This window comes from Anolis carolinensis, chromosome 6 (assembly GCF_035594765.1).
Source record: "Anolis carolinensis isolate JA03-04 chromosome 6, rAnoCar3.1.pri, whole genome shotgun sequence".
NCBI lineage: Eukaryota > Metazoa > Chordata > Lepidosauria > Squamata > Dactyloidae > Anolis > Anolis carolinensis.
Window position 1 is genome coordinate 281,961 of NC_085846.1, and position 19,723 is coordinate 301,683.

The 19,723-nt window shown below is 48.2% G+C and overlaps 1 protein-coding gene across 1 annotated transcript in view; it reads right to left on the reverse strand.

Annotated features, from left to right (window-relative positions):
- Positions 1–2,893: 2,893 nt before the first annotated feature.
- The window catches only part of zmynd15 (zinc finger MYND-type containing 15), a 31,421-nt gene continuing 14,591 nt past the window's right edge, over positions 2,894–19,723 (reverse strand). Inside the window, exons 6-15 of the mRNA XM_062957009.1 lie at positions 19,378–19,538; positions 19,147–19,296; positions 16,763–16,849; positions 13,605–13,721; positions 12,976–13,064; positions 10,492–10,593; positions 9,086–9,215; positions 8,898–8,956; positions 8,420–8,580; positions 2,894–3,173 (exon numbers count right to left, since the gene is read on the reverse strand). Coding sequence (XP_062813079.1) covers positions 2,957–3,173; positions 8,420–8,580; positions 8,898–8,956; positions 9,086–9,215; positions 10,492–10,593; positions 12,976–13,064; positions 13,605–13,721; positions 16,763–16,849; positions 19,147–19,296; positions 19,378–19,538 — 1,273 coding nt within the window. The 3' untranslated portion in view covers positions 2,894–2,956. The remainder of the gene's footprint in view (positions 3,174–8,419; positions 8,581–8,897; positions 8,957–9,085; positions 9,216–10,491; positions 10,594–12,975; positions 13,065–13,604; positions 13,722–16,762; positions 16,850–19,146; positions 19,297–19,377; positions 19,539–19,723) is intronic.

The window sequence follows — 19,723 nt, forward strand, 5'->3', positions numbered from 1 at the left end:
TGACTTGGGTGGTGTGTCACTTTGGGAAAAAAAAAACCCATAATTTAGCAGTATGTATAGTTTAAATAACAAAAATATATAATTGTAATATATAACTGTATTTAAGAAATCAAAAACTATTTACTACCATTATTTCCATGTACAACAATCTATGGTGCCTCGTGCACTTTCCACGCTGATTTCTCTCTATTGTAGTTTCAATGTAGTCATGACTAATAAATAACATAATATAATAATAATAATAATAATAATAATAATAATAATAATAATATGATAATATACTAATATAGATTACCCCTGGCCATGACTTACTGGGAAGCCTGGCTTGCTAAAGGTACTTTGGAAAACTATGTCTCCCATGTATATAATTTGACCCAAACGCTCCATGTTTTCCCCTACGTGTTCCTATTTTGCCTATATGTTGTGTCAACCTAATGTTTTATGCTCCTGAGATCCCCACTCCCTGTGTTCCTGAACCCAAAGATGTCTTGCCTCCCACACAATTGTATAGCCTCGGGGAAAGAAACTAAGCTGGGAACTTCCTCATCAAGTTCCCTGTTTCACCTATATTGTTGGACTTTACCTGGACATTGCATCACAATAGTTCTCTTCAAGCAGGGGAAATCATCTCCCTTGCCCCTTGGGGAAAGAACCATTCACCACCCTGCGCCTTTGATGAACGGGACCTCTTGCATCGGAAGGAATCAGCATTTCTACAGCCAAACCCCAACCTCTGTCATTTTTGCATGATTGTATTAATATATGATGTTTTGTTTCTCTGGGGTCTGGAATCTCCAGGCCAGCCCTCTTAATGGGCCATAAGACCCATTAAGTCATCTCATAAGACAATAGCATTCCTGGGTAGGGCCAGAGACGCCCTCAATCACTGTGGGTTTCTGCCCACAGGCTTCTCCCTGGTCTCACTGCCAGGGGCTGCCTCCCAAAATGGGACCAACACTACCTCTATGCAGAGACCCTCGCTGATTGACTTTGCAGCTTCGTGGCTACTCAATGCTATTCAAGCTTGCTCGTTGCAACATCCACACTTGCCTCACACAGACAAGGGTTCTTCCTCCCACCTTGGACATTATTGCACAGGTACAGTATAGACACTCCACTTGCCTCACTGCCAACAGAACCTCTGAAAATGATGCCAGCCACAGATGCAAGTGAAATGTCAGGAGAGAATGCTGCCGGAAAACTCACTGCAACCCAATTTGGGGCTAATCTGGCTGGGACTGGAGGTCACCTCTGTTTGCATATATACAAGGAACCTGAAGATCGCCTAGCTTGAGCATCTGGTCCGAGAGCCGAGTCTGGGTCCAGGGCCTTCAGAGGTCACCTGGTCATGAGTGTCCTCTCTGTGACACCATCGCCGCTCCAGGCCTCCCATTCGTTGCTACCCAGTGGGATGGAGGGAGGGAGGAAGGAAGGAAGGAAGGAAGAATTGCCAAAGAGGGGCTGGACTAACTAGCCTTTGGGGAGACTATGGCTCTCTGCAAGGACAGGCTGGCAGGTGGGCACCCAGGCTGACCGTCCACTTATGGCGCTGGAGCCACGCTGGACACACACAATGTTCTGCGGCCCATCCAATGCAATCCTGGGACTTGTAGTACAGACCTCTTTCTTCGGACCAACCTAGCAGAAAAAACTCTCAGCTCCTTGTATAGTTATTCTATGATTCTATTAAATATCTGACAGGATGTCCTAAGGAAGAGGGAGCAGGCCTTGTTTTCTGTTGCTGAGTGTGATGGAAGCTCCTTCTTTGGAGGCTTTTAAGCAGAGGCTGGATGGGCATCTGCCAGGAGTGCTTTGATGGTGCCTTTCCTGCATGGCAGAGGGTTGGACTAGATGGCCTTCCAACACCAGGATTCTATTATTATTATTACAGTAGAGTCTCACTTATCCAAGCTAAACGGGCCGGCAGAAGCTTGGATAAGCGAATATCTTGGATAATAAGGAGGGATTAAGAAAAAGCCTATTAAACATCAAATTAGGTTATGATTTTACAAATTAAGCAGCAAAACATCATGTTAGACAACAAATTTGACAGAAAAAGTAGTTCAATAAGCAGTAATGTTATGTTGTAATTACTGTATTTACAAATTTAGCACCAAAATATCACAATATATTGAAAACATTTACTACAAAAATGGCTTGGATTATCCAGAGGCTTGGATAAGCGAGGCTTGGATTAGTGAGACTCTACTGTATTATTATTATTAGCAGAGCCTGAATGACCATCTGTCGGGGGTGGTTTGATTGTGCTTCTCCTACATAATAGCAGAAAGGGGATGTACTAGATGGCCTTTGGGGGTCTCTTCCAACTCTAGTATTCTATTATTATTATCATTATTATTATCATCATCATCATCATCATCATCAACACCACCATCATCATCGTTATCAGAGGCTGGATGGCCATCTGTCAGGAGTGCTTTGATGGTGTCTTTCCTGCATGGCAGGGGGTTGGACTAGATGGCCTTTAGAGGTCTCTTCCAACTTTAGGATTCTATTATTATTATTATCATCATCATCGTTGTCGTCGTCATCATCACCACCACCATCATTATCAGAGACCAGATGGCCATCTAATGGAGTTGCTTTGATTGTGCTCTTCCTGCATAATGACCGAAGGGGGTTGGACTGGATGGCCTTTAGAGGTTCCCTTCCAACTCTATTATTCTAATGGCTCCTTCTGTTTCAGTGCCAGCTCTCATTGCTGACAGATGAAGAAATCCATTCATTTTGCAAGCACACCCATGGCATGGAAGAGGCCTCGTTGCCCGCACACCCAGGGCCCGGGGAAAGTGTGTTGCACACCTGTGTGCATGTGGACCGCCAAGGTGTGACACGCCCTTATTGTGCAAAGGACCACAGGTGAGGCACGAGAAACAGGGAGGTGGCACTTTATTTCCTGGGGTGCTGGTGGCCCCCCCTCCTCCTCCTTCCTGGCTCACTTGCGCCTCCGTCCGGACGCGCGCACCTGCCTCTTCTTGCGCCGGGCTCCGCGGGGCCCCTCGGGGGGCTTGGGGTTCCTGTGGGCCGGAGGGGGGGCCGCCGGAGGGGGGCCCTGGGCGTTGGGGCCGCCGGCACTGGGGCCCCCGGGGGGCTGGCGGTGGTTGCTGGCCGAGGCCTTGTAGATCAGGTGGAAGAGGAAGGCGTTCGAGTACCTGGCGGGAAGAGAGGGGGGGCGCAGGTGAGGCACCAGGCAAGGCCACGCAAGCCAGGCCAGGCCAGGCAAGGCAAAGCGATGCAACACAGGCAACACAAGGAAAGGCAAGGCAACGCAAGGCAATGCAGTGCAACGCAAGCAATGCAATTCAACACAGGCAAGGCCAGGCAAGGCAAAGCGATGCAACACAGGCAACACAAGGAAAGGCAAGGCAACGCAAGGCAATGCAGTGCAACGCAAGCAATGCAATTCAACACAGGCAAGGCAAGGCAAGGCAAAGCGATGCAACACAGGCAACACAAGGAAAGGCAAGGCAACGCAAGGCAATGCAGTGCAACGCAAGCAATGCAATTCAACACAGGCAAGGCAAGGCAAGGCAAAGCGATGCAACACAGGCAACACAAGGAAAGGCAAGGCAACGCAAGGCAATGCAGTGCAACGCAAGCAATGCAATTCAACACAGGCAAGGCCAGGCAAGGCAAAGCGATGCAACACAGGCAACACAAGGAAAGGCAAGGCAACGCAAGGCAATGCAGTGCAACGCAAGCAATGCAATTCAACACAGGCAAGGCAAGGCAAGGCAAAGCGATGCAACACAGGCAACACAAGGAAAGGCAAGGCAACGCAAGGCAATGCAGTGCAACGCAAGCAATGCAATTCAACACAGGCAAGGCAAGGCAAGGCAAAGCGATGCAACACAGGCAACACAAGGAAAGGCAAGGCAACGCAAGGCAATGCAGTGCAACGCAAGCAATGCAATTCAACACAGGCAAGGCAAGGCAAGGCAAAGCGATGCAACACAGGCAACACAAGGAAAGGCAAGGCAACGCAAGGCAATGCAGTGCAACGCAAGCAATGCAATTCAACACAGGCAAGGCAAGGCAAGGCAAAGCGATGCAACACAGGCAACACAAGGAAAGGCAAGGCAACGCAAGGCAATGCAGTGCAACGCAAGCAATGCAATTCAACACAGGCAAGGCCAGGCAAGGCAAAGCGATGCAACACAGGCAACACAAGGAAAGGCAAGGCAACGCAAGGCAATGCAGTGCAACGCAAGCAATGCAATTCAACACAGGCAAGGCAAGGCAAGGCAAAGCGATGCAACACAGGCAACACAAGGAAAGGCAAGGCAACGCAAGGCAATGCAGTGCAACGCAAGCAATGCAATTCAACACAGGCAAGGCAAGGCAAGGCAAAGCGATGCAACACAGGCAACACAAGGAAAGGCAAGGCAACGCAAGGCAATGCAGTGCAACGCAAGCAATGCAATTCAACACAGGCAAGGCCAGGCAAGGCAAAGCGATGCAACACAGGCAACACAAGGAAAGGCAAGGCAACGCAAGGCAATGCAGTGCAACGCAAGCAATGCAATTCAACACAGGCAAGGCAAGGCAAGGCAAAGCGATGCAACACAGGCAACACAAGGAAAGGCAAGGCAACGCAAGGCAATGCAGTGCAACGCAAGCAATGCAATTCAACACAGGCAAGGCAAGGCAAGGCAAAGCGATGCAACACAGGCAACACAAGGAAAGGCAAGGCAACGCAAGGCAATGCAGTGCAACGCAAGCAATGCAATTCAACACAGGCAAGGCAAGGCAAGGCAAAGCGATGCAACACAGGCAACACAAGGAAAGGCAAGGCAACGCAAGGCAATGCAGTGCAACGCAAGCAATGCAATTCAACACAGGCAAGGCAAGGCAAGGCAAAGCGATGCAACACAGGCAACACAAGGAAAGGCAAGGCAACGCAAGGCAATGCAGTGCAACGCAAGCAATGCAATTCAACACAGGCAAGGCCAGGCAAGGCAAAGCGATGCAACACAGGCAACACAAGGAAAGGCAAGGCAACGCAAGGCAATGCAGTGCAACGCAAGCAATGCAATTCAACACAGGCAAGGCAAGGCAAGGCAAAGCGATGCAACACAGGCAACACAAGGAAAGGCAAGGCAACGCAAGGCAATGCAGTGCAACGCAAGCAATGCAATTCAACACAGGCAAGGCAAGGCAAGGCAAAGCGATGCAACACAGGCAACACAAGGAAAGGCAAGGCAACGCAAGGCAATGCAGTGCAACGCAAGCAATGCAATTCAACACAGGCAAGGCAAGGCAAGGCAAAGCGATGCAACACAGGCAACACAAGGAAAGGCAAGGCAACGCAAGGCAATGCAGTGCAACGCAAGCAATGCAATTCAACACAGGCAAGGCAAGGCAAGGCAAAGCGATGCAACACAGGCAACACAAGGAAAGGCAAGGCAACGCAAGGCAATGCAGTGCAACGCAAGCAATGCAATTCAACACAGGCAAGGCAAGGCAAGGCAAAGCGATGCAACACAGGCAACACAAGGAAAGGCAAGGCAACGCAAGGCAACGCAGTGCAACGCAAGCAATGCAATTCAACACAGGCAAGGCAAGGCAAGGCAAAGCGATGCAACACAGGCAACACAAGGAAAGGCAAGGCAACGCAAGGCAATGCAGTGCAACGCAAGCAATGCAATTCAACACAGGCAAGGCAAGGCAAGGCAAAGCGATGCAACACAGGCAACACAAGGAAAGGCAAGGCAACGCAAGGCAATGCAGTGCAACGCAAGCAATGCAATTCAACACAGGCAAGGCAAGGCAAGGCAAAGCGATGCAACACAGGCAACACAAGGAAAGGCAAGGCAACGCAAGGCAATGCAGTGCAACGCAAGCAATGCAATTCAACACAGGCAAGGCAAGGCAAGGCAAAGCGATGCAACACAGGCAACACAAGGAAAGGCAAGGCAACGCAAGGCAATGCAGTGCAACGCAAGCAATGCAATTCAACACAGGCAAGGCAAGGCAAGGCAAGGCAATGCAAACAATGCAAGGCAGGCAATGCAACGCAACACAATGCAAGCAATGCAATTCAACGCGGGCAAGACAAGGCAATGCAACACAATGCAGCGCAATGCAAACAATGCAAGGCAGACAAGGCAAGGCAAGGCAATGCAGCGCAATGCAATGCAAACAATGCAATTCAACGCGGGCAAGACAAGGCAATGCAACACAATGCAGCGCAATGCAAACAATGCAAGGCAGGCAATGCAACACAACACAACGCAATGCAAGCAATGCAATTCAACACAGGCAAGACAAAGCAATGCAACACAACGCAGCGCAATGCAGACAATGCAAGACATGCAACAATGCAACACAGGCAACACAAGGCAAGGCAAGGCAATGCAGCGCAATGCAATGCAAACAATGCAAAGCAGGCAATGCAACACAACGCAATGCAAGCAATGCAATTCAACGCAGGCAAGACAAGGCAAGACAAGGCAATGCAACATTACGCAGCACAATGCAAACAATGCAAGGCATGCAACAATGCAATACAGGCAACACAAGGCAAGGCAAGGCAATGCAAGGCAATGCAAGGCAATGCAAACAATGCAAGGCAAGGCAATGCAATGCAGTGCAAGGCAATAGGGAGGGGTCTTTACCCTTTGCCTTGCCATGGAGGTCAATAGGTTAGGTGGCCTTCCCTCTTCCAAAGTCCCCAAGGTCAGGTGTACCAATGGGGCCAAAGGCTCCCAAAAGAGGCCCAATGACACCCCATTGATGCCACAACCACAAAGATGCCCCGCTCCCATGTTCCTCCTCTCATTTGGGATGCCATTGCAGGCAGTCCCCCAGTTAAAAACATCTGCCTTACAAATGACTCCTAGTTAAGAACAGGTCTGAGACAACAGGAAGGGAGAGGAGTCTACCTTTAAGAAGGGAATTTTACTCCTGGACGAGTTCTTACCCTATGCAATGGCACTTAATTTTGTTCCTGGGTTATCAATGTCATTTCCAGATTGGCTCTAAAAAAACATGGGAGAAAGTTTATGGAAATCCCAAAACGTAGTCTTTGTGGGAAGGATGTCGTTCAGCAAATTTTGCTCCAGTTTCCCAATGACTCATCATTGAGTCTCAACCCATTCAACATAGTTTGTTTCTGGAGAGGAACAACTCCTTTCAAAGGCAGGACCACACCATTAAATAGGAAATAGCACTTTCAAACCAGGAACAGAAACCTTTTCAGGTTTTGATCCATAGTGTTATCGGGGGGGGGGGGGGGGGGTCTCCACTGAAGCTTTCTCTTCAATCCTTGTTTCAACAACAAGCCAAATTTTGCAAAACAAAAACAATAAAAAAAACCAATTACTGCAAGGACAGAATGCAATGGGTGTTATCCATTCCTTATGCTATACGCTAAAGTGTATATACATTCCAGTCCAAGTTAAATCAGCAAAGCAATTTATTGAAGATTATATTATATAGTAAAAAATGTCAAAGTCTTAAAAGTGCATAAGATTCAAGGTGCGATAATCATTCAAAATCCAAGACAACAAGGCATCCAGCATAGGATACAGAAAAGCCAGCATAAAAATCCAATACAGAAATCCAGGAATAATCACTTAAACTTGGAAGCATGAAACATGAAACTAGAATTCCCTTAGTGTGGTCGAACCAGGCCAACAACTCGGTATTCTTTCTTCACGTCTGAGGGTGAGATCTTTGTAGCGAGAAACCTTGACTTTTAGCGACTCCCCCCCTTGCCAGGATTCTCGGACCTATGGCTGGGGGGTAGGAGCTAGGGTTCCCTCCTAAAGAAGGGGACCCCCCCAAATCCTAGCTCGATATCATTAGCAGGCTTAGCTAAGACTTGACCATGGATGTTGCTTCTCAAACTCCAACGTTGACCAGACTGCTGAAAGATCTCTCTGGTTTCATAGACATGAAATCATGCCGTCTTCCCTGACAACTTGATAATCGCTTTTTTGCTAACAATCGCCATAACCTTCGCAAACTCTGCTGGGCAGTTCCATGTTCACAAAAACTATCTATCAGCTCATTATTCTGTCCACCTGGAATTGCATCCTCTGAGCTCATCTCAACCCCTGACCTTGCTTCCCTAGCAAAAGGCTTCTCAGCAACATCAGGGCCCCTTTCTGGAATGTGGCCTTCACTAGCTAATGGAGACAGAGATGGTTCAGTTTCAGGACTTAATATCTCATGCTGGCTTACAGGCCCAGAAATCCCATGATCCACTCCTTCAGTGACACTAGGTGCAGGCACAAGCAAGGGCTGAAGTACAACATAAACAATGTCCTTCTTCCGACATACATACAAATTCAACTCAAGAATAAACCTACAGAACCTCTCTTGTTTGTAACTGGGGGACTGCCTATATTTAGGCAAGCCCAGGGTCTGGGGTCCGGAGTCGGAGGTCACTCACCAGGGCATGGCGTTGTCAATGCCGGCTTGGCGGAAGGGTGAGCGGAAGGGGTTGACCTGGGCGGGGCTGGTGGTCCCCCCCGTCGCCATCGAGACGGCCGCCTCGTCCACAGCACAGCTGTATTCGCTGCATTCGGTGAAGTAGGCCGGGACCCGGAGGGACTGCAAGGGAAGGAGGAAGAGCATGGTGATCCGGGAGAGGGAGTGGGCCAAAGAGACACACTGGTAATCCAATAAACCTTCTACCTGGCAGGTGAGGCTCTCAGGTGCATCATCCACATGTTTATGCATTACTCTGGACCAGAATGGACCCACTGAACCCACTCTGGAAAGGTAAACTCCGTTGATTCAATGACTCTCCTCAAGTCAGGACTAGCAGTAGGTTAAGAGAGAGGCACTCCTACCTGGCAGGTAAGGCTCTCAGGAGGAGGAATGGGGGTCTTGGGAGGGAGGGGGGCCTTTGTTGCCCATCGTCTTACCTGGAGCCGGGGGAGAGAACTCAGCCAGGTCTCCTTGAGGGCGAATCCTGAGTTAAACCCTGATCAGACGGAGACGAGGCGTCAGGTGCGGATCCCCCTTCCTGCCCACCCCAGTGCCTTGCCCCTCCCATCCCCCTCAATGGGGGTCTCTCTCCTCTTCCTCCCCCTCCCCCTGCCCTTCCTCTCACCAATGACCAGGTCCGGTTTGGGGGCCTGCAGGAGGTGATAGGGCCGGGCGCTGAAGCCCATCTGCAGCTCACGGCGGCCCCCCTTTGACCTGGGGGTCAGTCCAGGCCGGACGGAGACGCCTTGCTCCTCCTGGAAGAAACAGGGGTGGGGGTGGGGGTGAATGGATGGAGACCCCTCCCCATTGACACATAATGGGTCAGGGGCCTCTGGTCCAAATCTCATGCCTCAAAGGAGAGGATGTTAGATAGAGAATGAATTGTCAGACAGGAATGCATTGGCTCTCACCCTATTGTGTTAAACTGGTGGGAAATACAGTTCTAATGGACATGTGGTCACACACCTATGGGCGGGTTAAGTAGGTGGTAATGTGGAACTGATGGGACAGGCTAAAGAAGCTGAGTCATGACTATGTGGCAGTCATGATGAGGGTTGCATCACCCACTTGTGTTCTTTTTCTTGTCACGATTCTCTTGCTTCTCGTCATACATCCGTTGCTGATATCTGTTACCTATGTCATGAGTATCTCTGCATATGCCGTTGACTGATAGGATATCAGGGGACCCTGATGAGTGTGTATATAGCTGTACATAAAGCAACGTGTCCGGATTAAAAGCCTCCACTGTGAGCTTGGAAGAAAACTGGGTCAAATTAGTAAACAGTGAACGGTACAAGGTCAGACGATGCAGTAAAACTCTGCTAACTACTGATAAACACTCTGTTGGTGTTATTTGTTGTTAGTGTGAAATGTTAGATCAATAGTGTTGCTGTTTGGATAGTGTATCTGTGTTCCAGCAGCACATGGGTTAATCACAAGCCAGCTTGATTGACAGCATGCAGAGCCTATAGGTCAAGACTTCCGGACTCAGCAGCATGGACAGGACATTCGTCATCTGGCAATGGAATGTGGGAGTTGCCGGCTTGAGTTTTTCGCAGACGCTTGGCAAAGCATGAGTCCTATGAGTGATGGACTTTGTAACTGTATATAGATGTATATAATAAAGTCTTTGTACCGCTGAGATCAGCTGAATTATGACTGTGGTGTCGATTTGTTGGTGCTGCTTTAGCTGGAAGCTTAAGCAGTCTGACTGGAGAGAAGAAGGTGAGAGGACCAGACTCACCAATGAATTAGGGTGTTGCGGAGATTAATCGAGAGAGAACCCCGACTCTCTGCTAAGTATAGGTTGATATTTAAAGCTTGCCTCTGAGACAATCGGTCCGGTGTGCAGCGTATGTAGGGAGGGCATGATTGGAAGGAGAAAACTACAAATCACGCCTTCGACAGAGGAAAGAGGGGGTGACAGTTGTGCAATAAATAAGCATTCCCCCCCCCCCCCCCATTTCCAATGTGCTGTTGGAATGAATCAAGGTTTATAGGGCCTTCCGTAGAGAAGGGTCTCCAACTCACGTCTCTCTGCAGGAGGAACTGCTGGCCATCCAACTCGGGGGGTAAAGTGTCCCCCACAAAGAGGAGCTCCAAGGAGACGTGGGGCAGCAGCACGGACAGCTCCTGCAAAAGGAGGGAAAGGTTGACTCCTAAGGTTTTGCGAGATGGAAGGGGCATCCACGAGGTCATCTAGTCCAGCCTCCTTCGGACAACTGCCCCAAGAATGGAGCAAAGGCCTCCCCATGAAAGACACCCACACACACATGTATATATGGGAGAATAGAAGAGGAATCAGGACCATGCTCCATCGCCTTGGAAGGAGGAGAGTTTGCAAAGTGGTTGTTCCTTTGTTCTCGGGGTGTGTGTTAAAATGCCATCCTGTCCGTATCTTTCATGTTTGTTTGCAAGATGCTCCTGCTAAACCCATGGAGTTCCTCTCCTTTTCATTTCACCATGGGAGTCTTTAGCTTTGAATAGCTGTGAACTTTAATACTATTCATACTGTTATGTTTAATTCTGTTTTAATGTTTGCGTATTCACAGAGTTCAAACTATGGGGTCATACTTTTAATTTAATAATAATTTAAATTGTATGTGGATGCTTGTAGGTTAAGTCACTTTGGGTCTCCTATGGGAGAGATAAAGCGGGGTATAAATAAATATAATAATAAATACAATAATGTATAATAATAAAATAATAATAATTTAAATTGCATGCAGATGCTTTTGGGTCTCTTGGAGAGATAAAGCAGGGTATAAATAATAATAATAATAATAATAATAATAATAATAATAATAATAATAATAATAATAATCACAGTTGTGGAAAAGAAAAAGGTTTGGATCATTGATGTCGCCATCCCAGGTGACAGTCGCATTGACGAAAAACAACGGGAAAAACTCAGCCGCTCTCAGGACCTCAAGATCGAACTTCAAAGATTATGGCAGAAACCAGTGCAGGTGGTCCCGGTGGTGATGGGCACATTGGGTGCCGTGCCAAGAGATCTCAGCCGGCATTTGGAAACAATAGACATTGACAAAATCACAATCTGCCAACTGCAAAAGGCCACCCTACTGGGATCTGCGCGCATCATCCGAAAATACTTCACACAGTCCTAGACACTTGGGAAGTGTTCGACTTGTGATTTTGTGAAACGAAATCCAGCATGACTATCTTGTTTGCTGTGTCATAGTAATAATAATAATAATAATAGACATTGACAAAATTACGATCTGCCAACTGCAAAAGGCCACCCTACTGGGATCTGCGCGCATCATCCGAAAATACTTCACACAGTCCTAGACACTTGGGAAGTATTCGACTTGTGGTTTTGTGAAACGAAATCCAGCATGACTATCTTGTTTGCTGTGTCATAGTAATAATAATAATAATAATAGACATTGACAAAATTACGATCTGCCAACTGCAAAAGGCCACCCTACTGGGATCTGCGCGCATCATCCGAAAATACTTCACACAGTCCTAGACACTTGGGAAGTATTCGACTTGTGATTTTGTGAGACGAAATCCAGCATATCTATCTTGTTTGCTGTGTCATAATAAAATAATACATACTAATAAAATAATATTAATTTGTATGCTAATACTTTTAGGTTAAGCAGCTTTGAGTCTCCTTCAGAAGAGACAAAGTGGGGTATAAATACTAACCCTTTGGAATGTAAAAATAAGTGGGTTGTTGTGAGTTTTTTCGGCTGTCTGGCCACAGGGGCCAGGCTGTAGCGCAGTTGGTTAACCGCCAGCAGCAATAGATCACTGCCGATTTGAAGGTGGTGAGTTCGAAGCCCGAGTCGGATTGAGCACCTGACCATTTAATAGCCTAGCTTACTGTCCACTTATGCAGTTCGAAAACAGCTGCAGCTGTGAGTAGAGAAATTAGGCACCGCTTAAGCAGGGAGGTTCATTTCTTTTACAGCACCATAAAAATGCCGGCGATCAAAGAGCAAGGAGGAAGTACTACGATCAAAAAGGACTCAACAGCTCCCCCTGTGGCCAGAATCAAGCATAACCTCCTGAAACTGAATTTGGAAAATGTTGAATCATCTCTACTGTCTGTATGTCGCAAATCTGTAATTGTAGCAGTAGTGAATGACTGAGGATGGTGCAATATCGCTGCTTTGCAGCGTTTTAATTTTTGTATACTTTTTATCATGTTTTTATCATGTTTTTATCATGTTTTAATTGTTTTGTTTTTATAGTATATTTGTTTCTGGCCCTCGTGGCAGAATGTAAGCCGCTCTGAGTCCCCTCGGGGAGAAGGGTGGGGTATAAATGCATGTAATAAATAATAATAAATAAATATGTGTCATATGTCTAAAACCGGCATTGAATGTTTGCCGTGTATATGTGCATTCTGATCCGCCCTGTTTGCCCATGTCTGGTATATAGAACCCTTGTCTGTGCTTCTCCTACAAGCACAGGACTGAGTTGGGGGCATCCTGTGCCCCCTCCTCCTGCCCTCTGCCCTTGGAGACCCCCATTACTTACCCAGAAGGCCATCAGCACCCCAAACTCCTTGCCCGTTTCCACCACATGGATCTTGAGGGACTGCTTGTTCAAGATGTTCAGTTCTGGGACTGAAAAGGGAGGATGGAGAGAGGAAGCAAAACAAAGAGGGGGGTCACTCTGGTCTTCACCTGGGGACCCCAGACCCAAATTGGGGGGGGGGGGGGAGGGAAAAGGAGGAGGGGTCTTGAGCCTCTTAGAAGGTTGGATGGTCATCTGTCGGGGGGATTAGATTGTGCTTTTCCTGCATGAAGGAAGAAGGGGGCTGGACTAGATGGCCTTTGGGGGTCTCTTTCAACTCGATTATTGTATGACTATATATATGAATATATATATAATTATTCTTAGATTTGTGGGGGGGGGAACAAACATTACAATGGAGAGGTGAGACCCCCTCCCCATTTTGTCCCCCCTCGAGTGAGGAAGGGGCATTTGGGACCCCCATAAAGACCCCCTTACAATAAAATCAAACTATTCTTAGATTTGGGGGGGGGGGCGAAGAAATATTACAACACAGGTGCAAGACCCCCTGCCCATTTTGTCCCCCCTCGAGTGAGGAGGGGGCATTTGGGGACCCCCATAGAGACCCCTCCCCAATATTCAATACTCACAGTGCTGTGGGGCCAACTGGGTGATGATGTAGTACATGGTCAGCGGGTAGGTGAGGATGACCGCCAGGGGGGCCCCCAGGGGCAGCCCACGCCATTGGTAGTACTCCTTCCACGATCCTGGACAAATAAAAAAGACCCATCATCCACATCAACTCGCCCATTGGAGGCGTTTCAAAGTTCAGACTAGAGCAGGCATGGGCAAACTTCATCCCTCCAGATGTTTTGGACTCCAACTCCCACCATTCCCAACAGCCTCCGGCCCCTTCCTTTTCCCCCTCAGCCGCTTAAGCGGCTGAGGGGGAAAAGGAAGGGGCCTGAGGCTGTTGGGAATGGTGGGAGTTGGAGTCCAAAACACCATGGTTTACACCAGGAAATATTATCTGATAATGGGACACACTTTACAAATGTCTATGGGAGTTGCAGTCCAAAACTGCTTAAGCGGCTGAGGGGCAAAACGAAGGGGCCTGAGGCTGTTGGGAATGATGGGAGTTGGAGTCCAAAACTGCTTAAGCGGCTGAGGGGGAAAAGGAAGGGGCCTGAGGCTGTTGGGAATGATGGGAGTTGGAGTCCAAAACTGCTTAAGAGGCTGAGGGGCAAAAGGAAGGGGCCTGAGGCTGTTGGGAATGGTGGGAGTTGGAGTCCAAAACACCATGGTTTACACCAGGAAATATAATCTGATAATGGGACACTTTACAAATGTCTATGGGAGTTGCAGTCCAAAACTGCTTAAGCGGCTGAGGGGCAAAAGGAAGGGGCCTGAGGCTGTTGGGAATGGTGGTAGTTGGAGTCCAAAACACCATGGTTTACACCAGGAAATATAGTCTGATAATGGGACACACTTTACAAATGTCTATGGGAGTTGGAGTCCAAAACTGCTTAAGCGGCTGAGGGGGAAAAGGAAGGGGCCTGAGGCTGTTGGGAATGATGGGAGTTGCAGTCCAAAACTGCTTAAGCAGCTGAGGGGGAAAAGGAAGGGGCCTGAGGCTGTTGGGAATTGTGGGAGTTGGAGTCCAAAACACCATGGTTTACACCAGGAAATATAATCTGATAATGGGACACACTTTACAAATGTCTATGGGAGTTGCAGTCCAAAACTGCTTAAGCGGCTGAGGGGCAAAAGGAAGGGGCCTGAGGCTGTTGGGAATGGTGGTAGTTGGAGTCCAAAACACCATGGTTTACACCAGGAAATATAGTCTGATAATGGGACACACTTTACAAATGTCTATGGGAGTTGCAGTCCAAAACTGCTAAAGCAGCTGAGGGGGAAAAGGAAGGGGCCTGAGGCTGTTGGGAATGATGGGAGTTGGAGTCCAAAACTGCTTAAGCGGCTGAGGGGCAAAAGGAAGGGGCCTGAGGCTGTTGGGAATGGTGGGAGTTGGAGTCCAAAACACCATGATTTACACCAGGAAATATAATCTGATAATGGGACACACTTTACAAATGTCTATGGGAGTTGCAGTCCAAAACTGCTTAAGCGGCTGAGGGGGAAAAGGAAGGGGCCTGAGGCTGTTGGGAATGATGGGAGTTGCAGTCCAAAACTGCTTAAGCGGCTGAGGGGCAAAAGGAAGGGGCCTGAGGCTGTTGGGAATGGTGGTAGTTGGAGTCCAAAACACCATGGTTTACACCAGGAAATATAATCTGATAATGGGACACACTTTACAAATGTCTATGGGAGTTGCAGTCCAAAACTGCTTAAGCGGCTGAGGGGGAAAAGGAAGGGGCCTGAGGCTGTTGGGAATGGTGGGAGTTGGAGTCCAAAACACCATGGTTTACACCAGGAAATATAATCTGATAATGGGACACACTTTACAAATGTCTATGGGAGTTGCAGTCCAAAACTGCTTAAGCGGCTGAGGGGCAAAAGGAAGGGGCCTGAGGCTGTTGGGAATGATGGGAGTTGCAGTCCAAAACTGCTTAAGCGGCTGAGGGGCAAAAGGAAGGGGCCTGAGGCTGTTGGGAATGGTCGTAGTTGGAGTCCAAAACACCATGGTTTACACCAGGAAATATAATCTGATAATGGGACACACTTTACAAATGTCTATGGGAGTTGCAGTCCAAAACTGCTTAAGCGGCTGAGGGGGAAAAGGAAGGGGCCTGAGGCTGTTGGGAATGGTGGGAGTTGGAGTCCAAAACTGCTTAAGAGGCTGAGGGGCAAAAGGAAGGGGCCTGAGGCTGTTGGGAATGGTGGGAGTTGGAGTCCAAAACACCATGGTTTACACCAGGAAATATAATCTGATAATGGGACACACTTTACAAATGTCTATGGGAGTTGCAGTCCAAAACTGCTTAAGCAGCTGAGGGGGAAAAGGAAGGGGCCTGAGGCTGTTGGGAATGATGGGAGTTGGAGTCCAAAACTGCTTAAGCGGCTGAGGGGCAAAAGGAAGGGGCCTGAGGCTGTTGGGAATGGTGGGAGTTGGAGTCCAAAACACCATGATTTACACCAGGAAATATAATCTGATAATGGGACACACTTTACAAATGTCTATGGGAGTTGCAGTCCAAAACTGCTTAAGCGGCTGAGGGGCAAAAGGAAGGGGCCTGAGGCTGTTGGGAATGGTGGGAGTTGGAGTCCAAAACATCTGGAGGGAGGGCCCAAGTTTGCCCATGCCTGCTCTAGTATGTCGTGACGAGAAAAACTATCATTATTACCACTAATTCTTTGTCTCTGTTTCAGAAAACATTGAGGCTATAAAAGTTGGCTACATTGTATTGTGTAATAGCGACACTTCAATACAATGTGTTCTATTGTGTCTATTTCCTTTCCCTCACAGGGGCATAGTCTTATCTCTCTCTCTCTCTCTCTCTTTCTCTCTCCCCCAGATCTCCCTTAACAATATAGCACCCAGGAACCTACTTGAAAGGGTTCTAAACATACTTAAAAGGGACACATCATCATCTATGGTGGGAATGCCCCACCATAGAGCCAAATATTTCAGGAAATCGGTAACGTTATAGGACTAAACGTTGCCCCGGATGCCAGGTTAGCATTACTAATGGATGCCCCAAAGCTGAAATTGGAAATGACCGGTGATTATTTTGCTCACAATTATTTTGCGAGACTTAGAATTGCAAGGAATTGGAAAATAGCAGCCAATCGCACGCTGGAAGCATGGTATGGAGAGGTATGTCATCAGGATCCACATTGGCCGTGGTCTTACCAAAGTAGGTCCGAGGGGTGGGGGGCTCCGGGGGGGCCGGGGGCAGCGCTGTCCCTCCTTCCGGCCGCAGCGCCTCAAAAGGGTTACCTGGAAAAGGTGAGGAAAGGTGTCCAAAGAAGCCCTGAATGTCCAGCCAAACCCATTGGTCCATTTGCCTCCTATACTTTATAGTTCTTATAAAGTATAAAAAACTATCATGATACATTCTTCCAGTTCCATAAAACTTGTATCCCTTACCCAAAAATGTCCCAAGGTCCATTGAAACTGCAGAATTAATGCAGTTTGACACCACTTTAACTGTCATGGCTCAATGCTATGCAATCTTGAGATTTGTAATTTGGCGAGGCACCTGTACTCTTTGGCAGAGAAGGCTAAAGACCTAATAAAACTATAAATGTTTTCCAATACCTGAGACCACTCAGTAGTTTAGGAAGGACAGGCTGTGTAGTGTGTATATAGCTTTGTCCTCTAACAGACAGAAACCGATGGGAAGCTGGCTTCTACTGCCCTGTATAGTTTGCTGTCTAAGGTGGTTAGTCAATCTCATACTGTCTACTGGTAAGGCAACCCTGAATTACACTAGGTAAACCTACTTTGATTACTGTGAAGATATTAGCAAATTCATATATGAAGAGTTTTCACTCAAATGTTTTTTGTTAAAGCAAGCAACTCCTTATGACCTCCATAGCCGCATTCGGCCCAGGAGCTGGACTGCTTCCCAGGGGAACCCCTTGGAGACTGCCACCTCAGGCCATTTGATATATGGGAACAACAACAACAACAATAACATACAACCTTTGAGTTGTTATATTCATAACAGAAATGGACATATAGCCAATATGCTGGGATTCCTGACCTCTGCTTGACCTAACAGGCATGATGAAAACCAGTCCCAGACAAAGACTTGGGGATCTATAGTTTGCTAAGGACAACAGGTTAAAATGGTATAAAAGGGTTGAGTCCTGGTCACCCCACAGCAGGACTAGCAGCAGCACGGGCTCAGTTTCTCTCTGGTTATGTCTGTACATATCTTATGAGGAGATATATGTATATGTATGTGTGTGTGTGTGTGTGTGTGTGTGTGTGTGTGTGTGTATATATATATATATATATATATATATATATACTAGCTGTGCCCAGCCACGCGTTGCTGTGGCGTTGTCTGGTGGTGTTGGTGCGAACTTGTTGAGGTAGTGGTGGTATTGAATGTCTGTTGTATGGTTGTCTTTATGTTTAGTATGCATTTGGTTGTTTGTGTTCTGTGAAAGTGGTGAGGGTAGAGGGGTCTATGTCCCTGTGTCATATTGCATAGTATTTATACGTTGTCCATATGTTGTGAATGCTTGGATTGTGTCCTGCTGCATAGTAGAAAGGGTTGGGCTGGATGGCCCTTAGGGGTCTCTCCAAACTCTTGTGCCTGTCGCCTGGGCTGAGTGGGTTGCTAGGAGACCAAGTGGGTGGAGCTTAGCCCTTTAACTGGCAGCAATTGGATAAAAACAATTATTCCTCTCCCTCTAATTAGGACTTTATTTTTATTTTCTTTTTGTTGTATCAACCTAGAGCCGTGGATGATGGGTTGTGTTGTCAAATTTCGAGGTTGGGGGGGCCTGTAGTTTTGTTGTTCTGTCCGCTGCCCTGATGTCATCACTCTTTTATATATATAGATATCTCAGAAATGAACATGTGGCAAATGTGCTGGAATCCCAGGTACTGGGGACATTGGCCTCTGCTTGACCGGCCCCAGGCGATGGCTCACAAACAAAGGAATGCCACTGCCTTTTGTCTAACTGGGGTGACAGAAGGCCCTTTCCTATAGTATCTCCAAACAGCTGGGGGGAAACCAAGAAAACAATGGATATCTGTCTGTCTGTCTGTCTGTCTGTCTGTCTATCTCCCTATAACTTGTTGCACTTATTTCCCAAATCCAAAATACACAAACTGTCTTGTGGCCCACAGGGTTGGGGAATCCCCACGAGAACCTCTCTTCTCAGCAAAGAAAGAGGACCGTTATGTTAATTTTGGCCAGAACCGGTTGGTCAACAAGCCAAGCTTCCTCCTGGCGAGACCCTCCATTGCCCTCAGGAACGTGATTCCGATCTTCCCATCGTCCCCTGCTGGGTACATGCCACCCTCCCCTCTGCGGACCCCTCCCCACCCCCAGAGCCTCCGTCTCTGATCAGGATGAACAATAAAACGCCCCTGTCCTTGTCCTTGGCGGCTTTGGTGAGTTCATTTCAATCTGGAACCTTTGGCTATGAATGGTTAGCATTCCTTGCCAGGCAGAACCCTCAACGTGTTTCAGTCCAGACTCCATAACAACGCCATGGGTAGGCATGCTGGGCGAATCTCCCTTTGTGCCTGGGGGTGTCCTTTTGTTTCCTCACCGCTCTTGAGGAGGGGTCCACTACCCGGGGGGGCCAGACCCACACCGTATCCGGGGGCGCGCACCATCATGCTCTCTCCGGCCCAGTAGCCCCGGGTCAGTCCCCGCGACCCCAGGAAGCCCTCCTTGTTGAAGGTCTCGCTGCTGGCCTCTGGGAGGGGGGGAGAAAGGTCAGAGGTCAGTGGGGACATCCCCCTCCCCAGTGTGCCCCCTCCCTCTGGCTCTGACCCACCTGCGGCGAAGGTGAAAGGCAGGTTGGCCAGTTCCCGTGCGCGGCCCATGTAGGCGGCCATGCGCTGGCACCAGAAGCGGTGTCCCACGTCCTCGGGGCTCCGGTCCCAGTCCAGCTGCCGGCACCGCTCCGAACAGTACAGCACCGCCCGGCAGAGGTGGCTGCAAAGGCATGGCGGGGGCGGGGGGGGGGCACAAAGTGGCCAGTACTTTTCCAACTCTTTTCCAATACTTTCCCAATGCATTCCCAATACTTCCAGTACTTTCCCAATACTTCCAATACTTTCCCAGCACTTTCAATACTTTCCCAATACTTTCAATACTTTTCCAATACTTCCAATACTTTC